The following is a 17514-nucleotide window of genomic DNA, read 5'->3' as shown; positions in this document are numbered from 1 at the left end:
CAGAGCCTTTATGATGGCCTATATCCAATACATTAAAAAGCAGACTCAAAAAGCACTTCGCCGGGGTCTATCGGGACTAAATAATTCAACATCATCCTTTATGTTGTTCAACGAAATCACAGAAACAACAACATAAAAAATACATTTTTTTTTCAAATTGAATTTCGGATGTTTTGATTTGTTTAAAAAAATAAATGGCGTATTTTTTTTTCGATTTAAATGATGGTCGGCCATTGCTGATGTGTGTTTCGACAAAACCAACAATCATCGTCGCTCGCAGTTGGTTGCAATAAACACGGTCACGACTACTTTTGTTCCCTTCGGGATGTCCAGACACAACCACCAAGAAACAAATCGATAACTCCCCATTTTCTCGCCTTTTTTCTTCTCGCCCTGCCCCCTTTCCGAAAAGTCTGATGCTCCCGATATATACGTGACACGCTGCGGGATCGAGACAAGCGCAAAACTGCCAACAATATCGACATGATTTATCTGAGCTCTTTCCTTTTTTCGTAAGATCTCAGCCAATTTTTTTTTTCCACGCCGCTGAGATTTGTAACGGCTTTCAGCAAACACACACACACACACACAAAAAAGGGAGGTAGGCATTCAGTACGAACATTCAAAGTATTTACGTATATCAAACACGCATTTGTTGTCTTTAACGCGCATCTTGTCGGACATCCGGTAGATTCCGGAACCGGGTAATACGTTAGCCCGACAACACTTGGCTGTACACACATATGGGGAGTTATCATCTTTGTTTTTCTTTAATTCTATCCCATTTTTTTTTATTTAAATGCAGTGAATAATAAAAAAATAAATAAATAAATAAATAGAAATAGGATAATAACAAATCAAACAACGCGTGATTTGCCCCTCTAGATACGGAAAAAAAAAATGTCTTACTTGATGTACTTGAATAGTCCAATTCTCCCATTCTTGAACAATCCCCTTGAATTGGGAATTTGTTTTTCTTTTCCTACTACGTGAACGTGCCCGAAATCGCGTGACAGATGACTTGTCTTGTTGGTGGTGAAAGATTTTGTCGGCGTCGAATACGGAAGTGCCCGCCCATCTCTTGAAGAGAAAAAGGAATCTATAAGAGAAATAAAAAGAAAGAAGTTGTTATCTTCCACTTGGCTTTTTCTTTTTATTTTATTTTCTATGTGTGTTCTTTTTTTTTTCTTTGGCTGCTGAGCTACTCGCGTCATTGAGCATGAGATGGCGTCGTGCATCACGCTCAACTTGAGTGTCATTGCAACCCTCTATTTTCTATTTAGATATTATACGATCGCCTATATATACATAGGGGGTGGATCAATTGATGCGCCTCCTCATTTTCATTGACATTTCACTATTTGTTAGACTATGCGTGAACATCGATTGCACTTTGAAATGAAAAAAGGCATTACAAATGAGATAAATAGAAGCCATAAAAAGGTTCTTAATGACAAAATTATAAAGATAACTTTGAAGCAATAGCTTTTTGAACTTTGGGTTAGGACGACATTTTCGCGGACAACTTTTTGCACTTATGGGCAATCCTCGCGGGCTGTGCGGAGGATTGCCATTATTAAGATACTAATTGTCGGCCAAACCACAAGGGTCTAGAAATAAACGAAGGGATCGGAAAAACGAAAACATGAAGAAAAATGACACCATAAGCGAAACAAAGTGTGGCACTCGTAAGTGCATTATTGCCAAACCAGTGCATATCCCTCAAAACGAAAAATCATTGAACATTCATCTGCACAATGATCAAAAAGAAAGAAAAAACCGCAAGCAAATTCACTTTTTTCCCCATCGCAAGAGGAGTGGATAATTGAATTAATTTCTACTCACTATGCTTCTCGCTTTCCCATCTTCCTGTTTTATATTTCTTTCTTCTTTTTTTTTTCTATCCATCTTTCACTCTCCATCCATCTTCCACATATTTCCTGTTTGGGCACAGGAAACCCATCGGGCGGTGGTGCCATGTTTCTCTGATTCTGTGTGAACATGCCATCCGCGTGTGTGTATATATATATATATATATATGTACACATCCAATAAATATCGAAAGAATATAGAAGGCCGGCAAGAAGAGGCAACCTCAAAAGATTTACTAAAGTGAGTAACACATTTGTTGGCACAGTGCCTCGTAGCAGATAAATAAAAAAGCGGAGACCAAACGTCTTTACTTCAATCCCATACATCCGCCAACGCACAGATAGATAACAAGCAACTACAAAAAGGAAGGGAAAAAAAAAATATAGCTCCTGTTACACTCACACACACACAGCCTACACATTTAATTATCTCTCTCAACGGAAAAGATCCTTAAATTGGCCATATAACCCTTCAGTCTAATGTCGTCGGACAAGCAAAACAAAGCGGACAAGGAGGCTAGCATGTATAAGAGCTTTAATAGGAAGACCATCTAACAGGGTCCTTTATGTTTGTAGTAATGCAATATTTTGGGAAAGGGGGGAAAAAACTCAAATAATAATTCTATGTTGAAAGTGGTTCCCAGCACCTTGTTACCAAGTGAAGACCGGCTGCTTCGATGGATAAACATCCAGCTAAAGGCAAAGCTGGTAACTCGATACGGCCCGGATAGTGTTCAAACACAGCACGAAAGCTCCCCGGGATAGATCCAAATACGACAACAAACTTGTCTGGTCTATGCGCTTGAGTACGTTAGTTTTAAATGGCCGAGTGCAAAATATGAAATGATTGACGCTGAGCCGAACGATGTCGACCTCATCAATTGGAAATGCACGTGGACAAAGATGTAAAAACAGAACAAAGAAATGTTTTCTCTCACTGGAAAACGCGTTTGACACTATTGAGTTGGGTGCAATGGGTACGTTAAGATTCACACAAAAGAATCGTCTCTCGCGACATGGTTGTACTACAACGCTCATCGATTTTCATATCCTGGAATAACAAATAAAAGAAAACCTTTGGGGGACTAGATTTTCATCTCGGCTATATAGACAAAGGCTGCGATGATTCTTCTGCTATGATGAACAAACACGACCTTTCCTTTTTAAAAGTCCTAGCAGCTACCATATGACGTCAGCGGCCTCATTTCATTTTTTCTTCTTGTTCAGTTCGGATTGAAATCGATTTCAGACCGTTTAGCAATAAGACCGAAATAAAGCTCGCTTCCCGGGCCGTGTACACCTTGCTCGACAACAATAAGACACACCCGTATACGATCCACCGTCCAGCAACTTGGAGTATTAATAAATCTATTGTTCTTGCGAGTGTCTCTAAAAAAAAAAAAATAAAAAAAAAATTGCACAAAGCGGAAGAGATAAGTCTTCAACTTCTGTTTTTGTTTTCAATACAACACGGTAGTAGAAAAATTACAAGCTGAATAACGAAAACTGACTCGCATTATTCAGCCCCTAGAAACGTCAAATTGCTCATCGTCAATAGCCTTATTCAATTCATTTTTGAGTAGTTGATTTGCTTTACTAATTTCACGCATTAGCCTTTCGAAGATGATCAAACTCAGAGTGCGCAGACAGTACGTTAAGTGTTTACAAAGCTGAATAGCGGCTTGACTGTTAGTATACACGTATCATCCCAACGAAAAAGGTCAAAAACTTTTAACTCAGCAGCGCGAGTCCATGGTTGTTTCATCCGCCCAAAAGTAAAGGGTAATTGTGTCTAGATGAAAAACAATAGATCCGGTAAAACAAAGAATAAGGACAACCGTGTCCCTCTAGGATAAAAGGGTATGTACTACACGCCCCTTCGACGGAAAACAAATGAACCGTACGCTGTAAATAATAAAATTGCCGTTTTTAAATTTTGCAACCGTTCTTCTTCAAGAATTATTAAATTCGCAATTGGATGTGATGGTGCTGTGAGCAAATCTTGTTACTTATATCCTCACTTTTTGGATTTATAAACAAAAGAAAAAAGGGGGGGGGGGAATAAAACTGTACGAGGATTCGTCTGGCAATGTGGGCGCTGCAGCCAAAAATGATTACGTTTTTCTTGTTGTTGTATTATAAGTGAATAATACGTTGCCTTTCGGACAAAATTGGCACGACAACGGAAACCTTATTTATTGCATCACAATATCCGGCTGGGTTTAGGGATTGCAAGAGGGTTAAAAGAATGTCCAAAAGGCGGCACGACCACTAAATCTATTTGTCCATTTTCTTCTTTTCTATATGCTAAAACCAAACAAGATTTCCCTGCAGCCTGGCCAATCCTCTTCCGCCATATCAAATTAAAAAAAAAAAGAAATAAAAACAAAAATATTAAAATCAACAACGATTACTTTTTTCAGATCGCAAGTTTTTTTTTTATTCACTCGAAAAATTATTAATGTACACCTATCATCACCGCTTAACCCTCTTCTGAGACGTAAGTAATAAAAGACCGGAAGTCTATGACAAAAAAGGAAAAAAAAAATGAGAAAAAAAAACTACGTTTAGCCTTTTGAACGTTTTTCTCTGGCGAACGTGCCCAACACTTTCTGATTTGGCTTTGATTAAAACATGATTTTTTTGGAGCTGTACAAGTTTAAACATGTACAGGGGTCGTTGAACTCGATAACCTCGCAACAAAAATGTTTTTCTTCCATCTCGAACGAGTACCATTATGAAACAGGATTAAAATGTAAATCCATTTTTTCCCGACGGTAGTTGCACTTTCAAAAAAAAATTACCTTTCCAATGACGCCGTTAAGAAAGTTTACGGACTGGTTTATTCCACTTTCCTACGTCAATTTAGGATTTAAAAAAAACCCAGCATAATACTAGTTTTTCTTGAGTGAAAGTGATGTTAATCAATCAACGCACAGCAACTGATATTAGTAAATCTTGTTTCTAAGAACTTTTAAAAACAAAAGAACAGAGAAAACTTTGTTCACGTAACAATTATTAGAAATGGTGGAAAGCGAAAGGAATCAAATCGAAAAACAAACATGCGTTGCGGCACAGTTCAACAACCTTCAGATCTAAAGTGTAAATAAAAACGTATGACGTATCATATTTCTTGATACAAATAACATTTGTCTCCGACCTCCCCTCCCCACAAGTTTAGCAAAAAAAAAATAAATATAAAAGGATCTGCTATGTATTTTTTTTTTCCTCCCGTGTCACGGGGATGCGTGAACATCTCGCTGGATTGCACGGCGTACGTGACGAGAGAGACAGAAAGCCAGTAGCGAGACGATGACCGATTCCATCAAGCTTTTACGTATTTCTTTCTAGTGCTGTCATGCCATTTGTTTTATTTTTTGTCATTTTTCTTTCCCCCCTCTTCATTCCTCCTTTTTTTTTGTTGTCTTCGCACACGAGCTTTTACTCTCATTTACCACACAAACGCAGTTTGTTTCGTCCCTTATAAGTGGCTACATTTCGCGTTTTTTCGCCATCTTTCTACGACGCGGTACGGTGCGACGAAAAGAACAAAAAGGAACTCTGGAAGGAGAACGTCATATTTTCTTTACACGCGCCTTTGCGTTTTGTAGATCTTTTGGCACCGCGAACTGTATTGATGTTATTATGCAGAAGAGGACATCAAAGAACGGGCAGAAAAAAAACGGTAATGGAAAACAGGGAAATTCTTCATTGTGTTCATTATACAAAAACAACAGAAATGAACGCGTATTATTGATTTTGGTGCTCGCAAGGCGAAGACAGAAGCAACCTCGTTAAATCTGATTAGCACTTTCCTCCTTTTTTGTGTCCGCGTGTGTGAATGTGGAAGACACCAGCCAATTTTCTTTTTCCCAAATTCCTCTCTTCCTTTTCGCAAGACGACACAAAAAAAGTGGAAAAGAAGAAGAGAATGCCACACAATAAGCGCTTCTAAGTGCTTCCTTTTTAGCTTCTTTTCTCTTGCGCTTGCGTTCAAAATTAGTACCTAAATAGTTTCGACTTCTTTTTCCTCTCGTTATATTTCCTAACTGAAATGGATGCACTACTTTGTTGGCGCTGAACTCGGATTGCATTTTCACGGTCTATTAGTGTCGCAAAGGGCAAAGCTTATCATTTGCGACAGCCAAACTCGTACGATAGATGTCGCTAGCGCCGCCAGGGAAACCGAAAGTTACAAGAAAAAAAATATTTTGATTTTCACTTTTAGTTTCCTTCTGCTTGTACTGCTGTGTAATGTAATCTCTTTATTGATCCTTTGATCTCCTTCGTTTTTCTAGTCGTCGAGTTTACGAATTCGTGACAGTGACGCATTAATTGGTCTCAGTTACGCACCTCGACAGTCAAACAGGGTGCTGTTGTTTTTCTCTATTTATAATGCGTAGATTCGTACTTGAGAAGATAACTGTTTGCTACTATCCTACAACATTGATCGTCGATATTTACATGTCGAAGGTTACCACAGATTAGATCATAGCCTGTTTTTTTCATGACTGTCGTTTTAGACCACATTCTGATAACTTCAACTCTAAGCCAGTTACTGCCTTTTGGTAAGTGCACAAGGCAAAGGAAAGTCGAGTAAAAAAAAAAGTGGGAGGGATAACCCAATTTGATTTTTCAAGGTTGCCTGACTGGTCTCATTGCTTTTGAATTCTTTCATCATACTACCCAACAGCCTTTCCCTTCATACGTGCCAGTCTGCTGTAGGAGACAAACTATACTACTACAGGACGTGACCATTAGCCAACATGCCTGGTGTGATTTCAAAGCACCTAACACAACTCTCTTCTGCAACGGGAATCCCTGAAACATCTCTGCATCGTGCCATTTGTGTTGCTGTTGTGGCTTTATACTATGGAAAGATCGTCCACCCAAAACTGGTCAGCCTTATGGCTCGCAACTCAACCCTCAATCCAAAAAGAGTTACAAGGAAAGATCTAAACGACAACAAGCAAGATGTGTTACCGGAACAAGACTCAACAGAGGCTGCAATCAAGAACATTGAAAAATTGGGATTGCAAAAGGAAAATCAAAAGAAAAACCCAACAGTCAACAAGGCCTTCCTGTTCCAACTCCAGAAACTGTTGAAGATTATGGTACCTAGTGTATGGTCGCGTGAGTCGGGAATTCTCACCTCGCACACGCTGACCTTGATAGCACGCACCTTCCTATCTATATACGTGGCCATGCTGGAGGGTCGCATGGTCAAGTATATCGTTCGCCGAGATGTGAGAAATTTTTCGTTTATGCTACTACGATGGCTCCTCGTTGCTCTACCCGCTACTTTCATCAACTCCATGATTCGCTTCCTCGAGTCTCACCTGGCCATGAGGTTCCGCACGAGGCTAGTGAGATACGCTTACAAGCTTTATTTCGACCATCAAACCTACTATCGCGTGAGCAACCTGGACGGTAGATTGGAAAACGCGGATCACTGTAATTGAAACGATATTTTTTTAAATATCATTTTTGTAATGTTTCAAATAATATGGTTTCAAATTTTATTTTAATCCCTTCCCGCAACGGATAAAAAAGGTTTAACTGATGATATCACGGCATTCACGTCTTCCGTTGCCCATCTTTATTCTCATCTCACGAAGCCTATTTTAGATCTTGTTCTGATCACCATATCTCTCTATAATATCGGAAAAGGAATGGGGGGCTCGGGGGTACCAGGTATAAAATTGACATGTCTGCTATTTGAAGAGCTACTAAATGATTAAAAATTTTTTTTTTTTTTTTTTTTTTTTTTTGTACATGAAAAGGACCTCTTTTGGCAGCGACTGTTATCTTCCTGACGGGACAAATATTGAAGGCCGTTTCGCCTAAATTTGGAAAACTTGTAGCCGACGAAGCAAATCTTAAAGGATACTTGCGCTACATTCATTCACGAATCATCGCCAATGCCGAAGAAATCGCATTCTACAATGGCCACAAGGTATCATCAATCTAAACGTCCCCCAAATGAAACAGAATTCGTTTTCTTCTTCTAAACACTACCGTTTGTGGTCATTAGGTTGAATTAAATCATTTGAACAGAGCTTACAAAGCAGTCTGTGACCAAATGATAACTATCTTCTCGCAAAGATTGTGGTATATCATGCTGGAACAGTTCTTAATGAAGTATGTTTGGTCTGGAACTGGAATGATTATGGTCTCTATTCCCATTATCCTCGGCAACAAAGGTACGGCAAAGTCAATCACGTTTGTTTTACGTTTCAATTCATTTACGATTCATTTACCCCAGATCCGGAAAGTAGCAAAGACGGAGGTGTTAGTGCTCGAACGCAATATTTTACAACAGCCAAAAACATGTTAGCCTCTGGCGCTGACGCCGTAGAACGTTTGATGACATCCTACAAAGTACGTCAACGCCCCACCTCCCTTTCGAAAGTAGATAGTTCTAAAAAAAAATTGCCTTCCAATTGAAAACTAGGAAGTAGTGGAGCTGGCAGGCTACACGTCGCGCGTTGGAAACATGCTCGATGTCTTTAAAGAAGTTGGACAGGGTCAATATGAAAAACCATCCATCAAGGCCAATTCGAAATCGGGTCAGAGACAGTGGGAAACCCTTCGATTGACAGTGAAACACGGCGTTCCCGTAGCTACCGGTAAACAGTAGATACAGGAAGTTAAAAACCCATCAATGTTAACAATAAAAATTCTTTTACAACAGGTGAATTAACTGAGTATTCGGATGGAGTCATTTCACTGGATGATGTTCCCATTGTAACACCCAATTACGACGTCGTCGTGCCGTCTTTATCCTTGAAGGTATGCTCAACCCCATTCGAATATCAACGCGCAATTCATGGAGTAAATCCAAAACAAACAAAAAAAAAACTTTCACTTGATGACGCTAGGTCGTCAAGGGTATGCATCTCTTAATAACAGGACCTAACGGTTGCGGAAAGAGTTCGCTGCTTCGTATTCTAAGCGGCTTGTGGCCAGTCTATAGGGGTAAATTACACAAGCCACCGGCAGAGGATATGTTCTATATCCCACAACGGTAGGCCCACTTTAATTTTTCGTCGAACAGGTTTCGCAAATGAAACATATTTATCGCCCGCTCTTGTTCCTTTTCATTAACGCGCCATAGGCCCTATATGTCCATCGGCAGTTTGAGGGACCAGATAATTTACCCCGACACTTTGGAAGAAATGAAAAACAAGAAAATAACCGACAAAGATTTAGACAAGATTTTACAACAAGTGCACCTTGCCCACATCGTTCGTCGCGAAGGCGGCTGGGATGCTACCGCCGATTGGAAGGATGTCCTCTCAGGCGGCGAAAAGCAACGCATGGGGATGGCCAGGCTATTTTATCACAAGTAATTATTTTGTAAAAATTTGGTGCGCCCCTCAACAGCAACATGATACATTCCTTAATAGGCCACAATTTGCCTTACTCGACGAATGCACCAGCGCAGTTAGCATCGATGTGGAAAGTCAGATTTATCAAGCCGCCAAAGATGCTGACATTACGCTCCTAACCATTACGCATCGCCCTTCTTTATGGTGGGTCAAAACGACAACAAGTCAACCGAAAATTCGTGTTCGAAAATGTTCATCTACTCGGAATTGTTTACAGGAAATTCCACACGCATTTGCTCCAGTTCGACGGAGAAGGTAAATGGACATTAGAGCCATTGAACACTGAAACGAGATTGACGCTTAAAGAAGAGAAGCAACGCCTCGAGGCACAATTGTCTGGCATTCCTCGTATGCAGGATCGTTTGAAGGTAAAGTTATTTCCTTGATAAAATTTGAGTCGCAGTTATTCTAATAACAGATTTTTGGACAACATAAAAAAAAATCAAAAGGAATTGTGCGTTCTATTGGGAGAAGACTCTACGACACCCGATTCTCAAGAAGCCGAGATGAATTCTTCCGATTGATTTCATCCCACCGAATTTAGTTCAATCCTTTATACATATAGTTATTGAAAATATTTCAGTGACCTTGCCCTCTTAGTCAGTTTTGATGCATGATGGTACAATCGACGTGGTGTGATAGCGCATTTTAGTCCTCCAGTCGCTCAGAAATCGCATTTTTGGGTTCTAGATTTAGACGGAATCCCCCCCCTTACTTCAAAGTGAATTTCTCTTCATTGGTTTTTGTTTTCCAGTTGAAAAGTTAGAACCAGTTTCTATTCCTTCTCTCCCAAAAGTTGTACTAGTCCATTTTGACGGACGTTTTTTCCCTCGCCGTATTACGGTGTGTTACGTAAAGTCTGTCGTTATTTTAAAATATAATTTAGTAATTGTTCATGTTGCTGCAAATGACGCAAATTGACGTTTGCCAGAATTGTTTTCAATAGAAGTTCTCTACATTTTCGCAATTCAAAAATTGATCCCATTATTAAGATTAAGACCAATTCCCCATTTTCGGCTAGAAGATCACAAAATAAACAAGGCGGCTACTAGAAAACGTCAAAAGGAAAACGCGAGAGAAAAAAGAGAAAAAGAAACCGAAAACATTCCGCGCCAGCATCCAATTGAGACGTAAATATATTAGTCCCAATTATTCAGACAGAAAACATTGTGCCATCGTTTCAAGTTGAGGAATTCCTTTAAAAAATTTCCTTAAAAAAAAAAAAATGCGTGAAAATTTTGCTATGTAAGTCATTTCCCTCATGGGCATCGCTTGATCTTTGTACAACTCGCACTCTACTTGTCTAGCGTTGGTAAAATATACAAATTATGCTGCAATAGAAACCACGTAATCTTTAAGGATACTCCTTCTTTTGCCTACGATTTTATATAATAAAAAAGAGTGGTGGCACATGCGCGTGAATGTCGTGATGTGACTTGTTTGATTCTTCCCCCAGTCGGTCACGGAGAAAGCATCTACAAACAAGATACATGCGCTGCCATCTAACGTTCGATTTCGATAAAGCTTGGGCAACGATAGCAAATGAAAGGGAAAATAAATGGGAGAAGAAGGGGAGAGAAAATCGGTCCAAGATGGCCGTGAACGAGACTCTTCTCGGCAGTACAATGACGAATTTCACTCTTCCCAGCCCAAAGAGACATCGTAAATATGAAGAAACGGGAACGATTCACGATGAGGTGACTATACATTCTAGTGTTCTTTTTCTCGCTCAAAGAATGACATTCGGAAAAAGAAGCCTGAGCAATGTCATTTTGGTCACTTTCTACCGGGATGTTTGGCTTTATTCTTTTTAACGATTATCGAAAAGTCTTTTACGAAGTGGTTCGATTAAAAACTACAGTTCTCAGAAGATTATCTGCTCTAATGAAGAAGCAAAAACTTGGTTCAAATTGCAAGTGGTGAAGTTTTTTAGAATCACGTAGCTCCGAATGAATTGTTTTGATTCAGTGACAGCTCACAAACAGACATTAAAAAAAAATATCAATTGAGGCCCAGCTTCAAGAAATAACATCAATATGTTTAGGAGACAATGCATTTTACCAATCTTTAAATTTTATGTTTGTTTTGGGACTGTGACAGTTTACTCATAAGTTTTTTCTTCTTATAGCTGCGGAACATTCAGAGTGTCATCCGTCTCACCAAGGAGAATATTGATGCCCTAAATGCCCAATTTGCTGGATTTCAGCATCCACCTTTGATGTACATAGCTGTAAGTATTTCAAAAAATAAAATTAATTCCACCCTTTTCTTTGCATGTGATTCCAGTCAAACATGTTCCCCACGAATGCAATTTTTGCCCGTACTCTACCAAAGCTATCTGTTAAAAATTTCACATACAAATACGAAAATGTATTTGCATCAAGTAAATATGATCCAGATACAAAAGCATTCTGAGAGCCCATGTCTGCTATGGAATTGCCATGCATCATTGTCAAATCAAAAATCCCAATTCTGTTAACCATTTGATTTCTGTCGCTAGGAGTCCCTTATAACTTCATTTTTGTTTTCTACAGGAATATAATGAACTGACAAGCAAGTTGCACGAATTCAAAGCCCGGGAGCAAGAACTCATCGAGCGGGTAAGCGCAGTTACAGCGTCTAATGGTCGACAGAGCCCTGGTGGTCACCGTATAGAAGACTGTACCGATGCCGACCAACCGCCACACCTGAAAGCTGGATTTGTTCCGGATAGTGGTGGAGGTGGGCATCGGCACGGTCAACAGCAACATCATTCTCATCATCATCAAGCGCCTGCCCAGCCTTTAGTCGCAATCCCGCCACCCCCTCGGTCACCGCTTAAGTCAGTCGTACGCGCCTACCTGCCCAATGAGCAAAGGACCATTGTACAAGTCAAGCCGGGTCAAACAGTTCGCGAAGCCCTATCTAAAGCTATGAAACTGCGCAAGCTAGATCCTTCTACATGTAACGTCTATCGTTGTACACAGCCAGAGGTAGCATAACAATTCACAAAAAATATTTAAATGAAAAGAAAACATTTTTTCCCTTTTCGTTTGACAGTCGAAAGTACAATGGGATGCAGACATAGCATCGGTCGAAGGTGGTGAGATTCGCGTGAAACTCAAAGAGAATTTCTCTGTCACTACCAGCATATCTCACAATTTTGTAAGTCGTCCGTTGTAAAAACCTAATCACACTTTTCTTTTCAATCCTTTTTTTTTGTTCCTAACTTTCTTTTAAGGTTCGTAAAACATTTTTTTCCTTGGCTTACTGTGAATCCTGCCGGCGCCTTCTTTTTCAAGGCTTCTACTGCCGGACGTGCGGGTATCGCTTTCATCAGCGCTGTGCTGCTGCCGTCCCACCCTTGTGCAATCCGGCTCACGTGGCCGAAAACACACTTCTCCAGATGTAAGTAATCGTACTTAAGCAGGGAGACGGATCGGTAACAAGAAAGTATCGCATTTGTTCTACTACACACAGCATCAAGTGATAGGAGAGCAAGATCAACAAGTTTACTTCAAGTTAATAAATAGAAGACCGTGTTTTGGGGGTTAAAGAACTAGGGTGAAGATCTTCTAAGTAGATACAGAGATAATTGGGAATTCATGGAATTCAATCAACGTAATGTCCCTGTAAAATTTCGAATCCCAACTCGGCCGCCCGTTTTCCTGTCTATCCAAGCCTACTGTTACATCGCTCAATGATTTTACCGACTGTTATTCCGCTTTGTTACGAGTTGCAGGTTAATATCGTGTCCAGAAGGTCCTGAAACCTTCTCAGGGGGCCTTGCTTACCCGACTTCATTCCAGCCAATACTGATCCCACGACGCCACCCGCCACCCTTAGCACAGCGAGAACGATCCACATCGGCTCCCAACGTTTGTTACAACATGGTCGGCAATCAGAGTGGCATGGACTCCGCTTTAGAGGACTGGACGTACCGTGTCAAAATGCAAAACATGGCCGCAACAGGTAGGCTTCCCTTCTACTTATTATTTTTTTTTTGCATGAAATCGACTAGACGTTGGCTTTGTAAAATGAAATGGCTGTCAAATACCATGTCTAAAAATCCCCAACTTTTCAATGAAAATTTCCTTTTTAAGTTTTTATTATTTAAATTCAGTGCACGATTTTTTTTTTTCCCCGCCAAGTGTTGATTTGTTTTCTTTTCTTTCCGTTTGCCTGTTGCAAAATGTTGTGTTGAACCAAAACAAACCTAAACCCCACACCAAACCGCCAAATCTGCTGTGTTTGGGAAAATCCTGCGGGTACACAAAATTCCACGGAAACCCAACCCTAAACACCCTCAAACAAACAAAACAAAAATCCACGCCACAGAAGCTGGCCTGATCAGTTTAACACGATTCGTACAAAACCGGAGCAACAACAACAAAGGCTTGAACGGCATCCGGGAAGAGCAGCATGAGAACCAGCCACCCGAGCCGCAACAGCAGCATCAACAGCCGCATGTCGCAGGGAGGCATGCCTGGGCTCTCCCGTTCACCAATCTGGCTATAGGACTTACGTTGCCCACCTGTGCGTAACCTAACCCCCAATCATTTTTTTTTTCGTTAAAAAAACCCTATTTTATTTTAAAATTTACTTTCTTACTATCATTTCTGTCCCTTTTGATCAATTCAGTCGTCGATTTACAAATCAAATCAACCCTCAAGTCATTGTAAAATTACTAAACAAAATAGAACAAAGCAAATTTTCGCTCTCGGTAAAACGGGAAACAAAATCTGAATGGCTTAGCTGTTGATTTGGGATCGACTAAGGGGAACGCCTTCAATTTTGCTTGCTTAATATTTTACCATTGCTTCAACATTCCCCCACTCGTTCAGTATTCGCTTTACATTTTTTCGTTCAACATTCGTTTTTGACGTTTTGTTTTCCCTATTTTCTACCGCCAATTTGACGCAATTCACTGCCACGTTTTTGCATGCTTCGCGCGTTTTGCTAAACTACCACCAGCCAATGGCAGCTACTTTCACCGAGGTAAATTTCAAAGGAAAACAATCGCAATCTCTACAACCAAAATTTAAAGAATTTTTACTGCATTTTTCAAAGCTAATCACGTTGAATTAACTGTTTTTTTTTTTTAATCATCTTTCTCTTTACCTGCAATAAAACAGTAACCAACTTCATGGGAGGTGGCGGTGGCAACGGAGGAGTCCCACCCACTCTGAGTGGTCTGGGCGGGGCTTCCAGCCCAGGAAGCAGCCCGACAAAACCCTCGCATAGTCACAGTGCTCAGGCTAGCCCTACAAACACGCTGAGGCCATGGAGGCCACGAGCGAGAAGCGCAGACGAAAGTAGCAAAAAGGTACGAGGATGCGATCAAGGCGACAAAATATGAACGAATCAATTACAAGTGATTGAAATCGCAAGGTGCGAGCGTCACGAGAATCGATCGAAGACTGGGAGATCCCAGCAGACGAGATTCTTATCGGTCCACGTATCGGATCCGGCTCTTTCGGAACAGTATATCGCGGTCATTGGCATGGACCAGTCGCTGTTAAAACCCTTAATGTCAAAGATCCCACGCCAGCTCAGTTACAGGCATTCAAAAATGAAGTGGCTGTTTTAAGAAAAACTAGGCAAGCATTCAAAATCATTGCATTACGATAAGTGGCCTGTTAATTTGTATTTCCCCACCCGTTTAGACATGTCAATATTTTACTCTTCATGGGATGCGTGAGCAAGCCACAATTGGCCATCGTGACTCAATGGTGTGAAGGCTCATCGCTCTACAAACATCTCCACGTACTTGAGACCAAGTTCGAGCTGTTAACGCTCATCGAGACGGCGCGTCAAACAGCTCAGGGCATGGAGTACGTTACAATTTCCAGATGAAAACAAAAAAGAAACCCCCCCCCCCAAAAAAAACAAACAAAAAAACATCTAAATGTGTTTTTTGTTTTTTCGCTTGTGAATTTCTAGTTATCTTCACGCCAAAAATATTATTCATCGTGATCTTAAGAGCAACAACATTTTCTTGCACGACGACCTGACTGTCAAAATTGGTGATTTCGGACTTGCAACGGTCAAAACGCGCTGGTCGGGATCTCATCAGTTTCAGCAACCTTCCGGTACGTTGCCCAACGCCAGAGATTTTACGAAAAACAAAACAAAAAAAAAAATATCAATTGGCCTGTCTTTAGGATCAATACTTTGGATGGCACCTGAAGTGATACGGATGAAGGACGAAAATCCGTATAGTTTCCAATCAGACGTGTACGCATTCGGCGTTGTACTCTACGAGCTTTTCAGTGGCCAGCTACCTTATTCGCACATAAGCAACAAAGATCAGGTATTCAAATGGCAAAAAAAATTTAATCGTAAACAAGCTAATTTTCAAAAAATGAATGACCATCGCAGATACTGTTTATGGTGGGTCGAGGATTCCTCCGTCCTGACTTGGGTCATGTCCGATCAGATACTCCGAAAGCATTACGCCGACTGCTGGAATCATCGATCAAGTTTACGCGAGAAGAACGGCCTCTCTTTCGCCAGATACTCGTCTCTCTCGAGAGCCTTTCGCGCTCCCTACCTAAAATCCATCGCTCTGCATCCGAACCCACGCTGAGCGGCAGTCATTTCCAATCGGAAGATATTTACTTTGCCTACGCCCTGCCCAAGACTCCTATGAACGCCCAATTTGGCGCTTTCCCCCTCTTCAACACGGGAGGTGTCATTTAAACATTGAAGAGAGGAAACGAAAAAGAAAAAAAAGGGGGGAGGGATTGGAATTTTAACAAAAAAAAAAAGCCGTTGTGGCGCCACCCCTGCCCTCTCGCGATAATTTTTCTAAACGCAAGTTCAAAATATTGTTTCAATTCTTAAGCTTTAAATGATTAAAAAAAAAAGGCAAACAGACAGACAAATAGCTGATGACCCCGTTTTTTAAAATCATTTTTATTTACTTCTAGAGGAGTTGGTTACGCTACCTTCCCGAACTAGCATAGGGATGTATTGTACACAATATTATTGGCACCATTGGTTGTGTTGCGTAAACAACAAGTTGACTGTCCCTTCGTAAACCAGATATCTATTGTACCTTCTGTCGTCCGTTCGCCCTCCCATTTCTCAATCGACAACAAAGTCTTGAAATTTTCTCGCACACGTTTCATGACTTCATCCCCCCGCTCTTTTTTCTGTTCCTCCGCCCGGCGCTGTTCGTTATCCTAATTACTATTCCCTCCACCCGATATGCTCTTATTCTCTTCAAATTTTTTGGGTTTTGTGCATGCGAATGTGCTATGTTTTCGTTCTCTCCCTCCCCCCTTTCTTCACCTTACATGTAAACATTTCAAATCTAGATGACCACGTGTGGTCTCCCCCTCGATACGGGGGGTGGGAAAAAACCGAAAAACAAAAGAAGAAAAAAATACCACAAAACAAAATTGTATCCCTCCATATTGACATTACGTATAGGTGAAGAAAAAAAAAAGTGGTGATGCAAGAAAAAAGAAAAGGTACCAACGGAGAAACAAAAGTAAAACAAACATTGAAATAACTGTCCTAGCTGTGGTTTTCCTGTCCACTTGTGTCATGCTTTCATCTCCTCTGCTGTATATATATCCCGACCGTTGCGATAAAAACCATTCAAATAAACATGAAATGCCTGAAATCGAACTCAACATTCTCTTCTACTTATTCCCTTTCTGAAAAGGAATACCGTACATGACTCAAAAATCATTCAGTTACAAAACTGAATCAAATCTTTTTACCTTCCACGCAAACCGGAAGAAGATATAGAGATGCAAATGAATAATAAAAAAGATGTTTCCTACCTTGGCAAGTGATTCTTCCGAAAAGGTAACACTGCAGCGACGTGGAATCTCGTGGAAATGTTGAAAACGTGGCTCTTGGTGAGCCTCTGGCCACAGCCACCTTGGATCCAGAATAGTTAACACATGGTGAACACAGCGGACCTATTCAGTCATAAGATCACATAATATTGAATAAAGTGTGACAAATGATAACGAGATGGTATGTTGCAGAGCAATACTTTTCCACAACTGGTAAACAATACAAAATAAAATTTTACCTGATATACAATCTACACAGGCCCAAACAGATAATCTCACTTATTGTTTCATATGGTAGGCTTAGATAAAATGGAGAGCATGCTCAAAGTTAATATTTCAAATGTTTCCAACGAGCCATAGCACGAGGTAAAGTTCTTCACGTGTTTCAAGCTCGATTCTACTGATCTCTCTTCCTTCGAGATTTCGCCATGCATTGGAAAAAGGAGGCAGGGTCACAAA

The 17514-nt window shown here is 40.5% G+C and overlaps 2 protein-coding genes and 1 long non-coding RNA gene across 3 annotated transcripts; 2 read left to right on the top strand and 1 right to left on the bottom strand.

Annotated features, from left to right (window-relative positions):
* Positions 1-970: 970 nt before the first annotated feature.
* Positions 971-17339, bottom strand: LOC132088392 (uncharacterized). The gene is made up of 3 exons (XR_009421939.1): positions 17295-17339; positions 17038-17178; positions 971-1099 (listed from the first exon to the last, which is right to left on the bottom strand). It is a non-coding gene; the product is annotated as an uncharacterized LOC132088392 (long non-coding RNA).
* On the top strand, positions 6088-10237 carry LOC130701288 (ATP-binding cassette sub-family D member 2-like). Its single transcript, XM_057523250.2, has 13 exons — positions 6088-6439; positions 6512-7325; positions 7425-7565; positions 7655-7827; positions 7906-8074; positions 8137-8252; positions 8326-8500; positions 8566-8663; positions 8753-8898; positions 8989-9219; positions 9281-9406; positions 9480-9630; positions 9712-10237. Exons 2-13 carry the CDS (start codon positions 6638-6640, stop codon positions 9784-9786), a joined length of 2289 nt encoding a protein of 762 aa, XP_057379233.1. The 5' UTR covers positions 6088-6439; positions 6512-6637; the 3' UTR covers positions 9787-10237.
* Positions 10822-16879, top strand: LOC130701337 (serine/threonine-protein kinase B-raf-like). The gene is made up of 14 exons (XM_057523311.1): positions 10822-10959; positions 11391-11492; positions 11797-12234; positions 12302-12406; positions 12483-12649; positions 12984-13213; positions 13580-13777; positions 14216-14239; positions 14377-14567; positions 14633-14841; positions 14908-15075; positions 15185-15333; positions 15406-15554; positions 15623-16879. The coding sequence occupies exons 1-14, from the start codon at positions 10855-10857 to the stop codon at positions 15941-15943; spliced, it is 2556 nt and encodes an 851-aa protein (XP_057379294.1). The 5' UTR covers positions 10822-10854; the 3' UTR covers positions 15944-16879.
* Positions 17340-17514: the final 175 nt, after the last annotated feature.

The sequence above is a fragment of the Daphnia carinata genome, chromosome 10 (assembly GCF_022539665.2).
Source record: "Daphnia carinata strain CSIRO-1 chromosome 10, CSIRO_AGI_Dcar_HiC_V3, whole genome shotgun sequence".
In the NCBI taxonomy this organism is placed as follows: domain Eukaryota; kingdom Metazoa; phylum Arthropoda; class Branchiopoda; order Diplostraca; family Daphniidae; genus Daphnia; species Daphnia carinata.
Note: the sequence above shows the minus strand (reverse complement) of the source record. Positions and strands in the feature narration are given on the sequence as shown.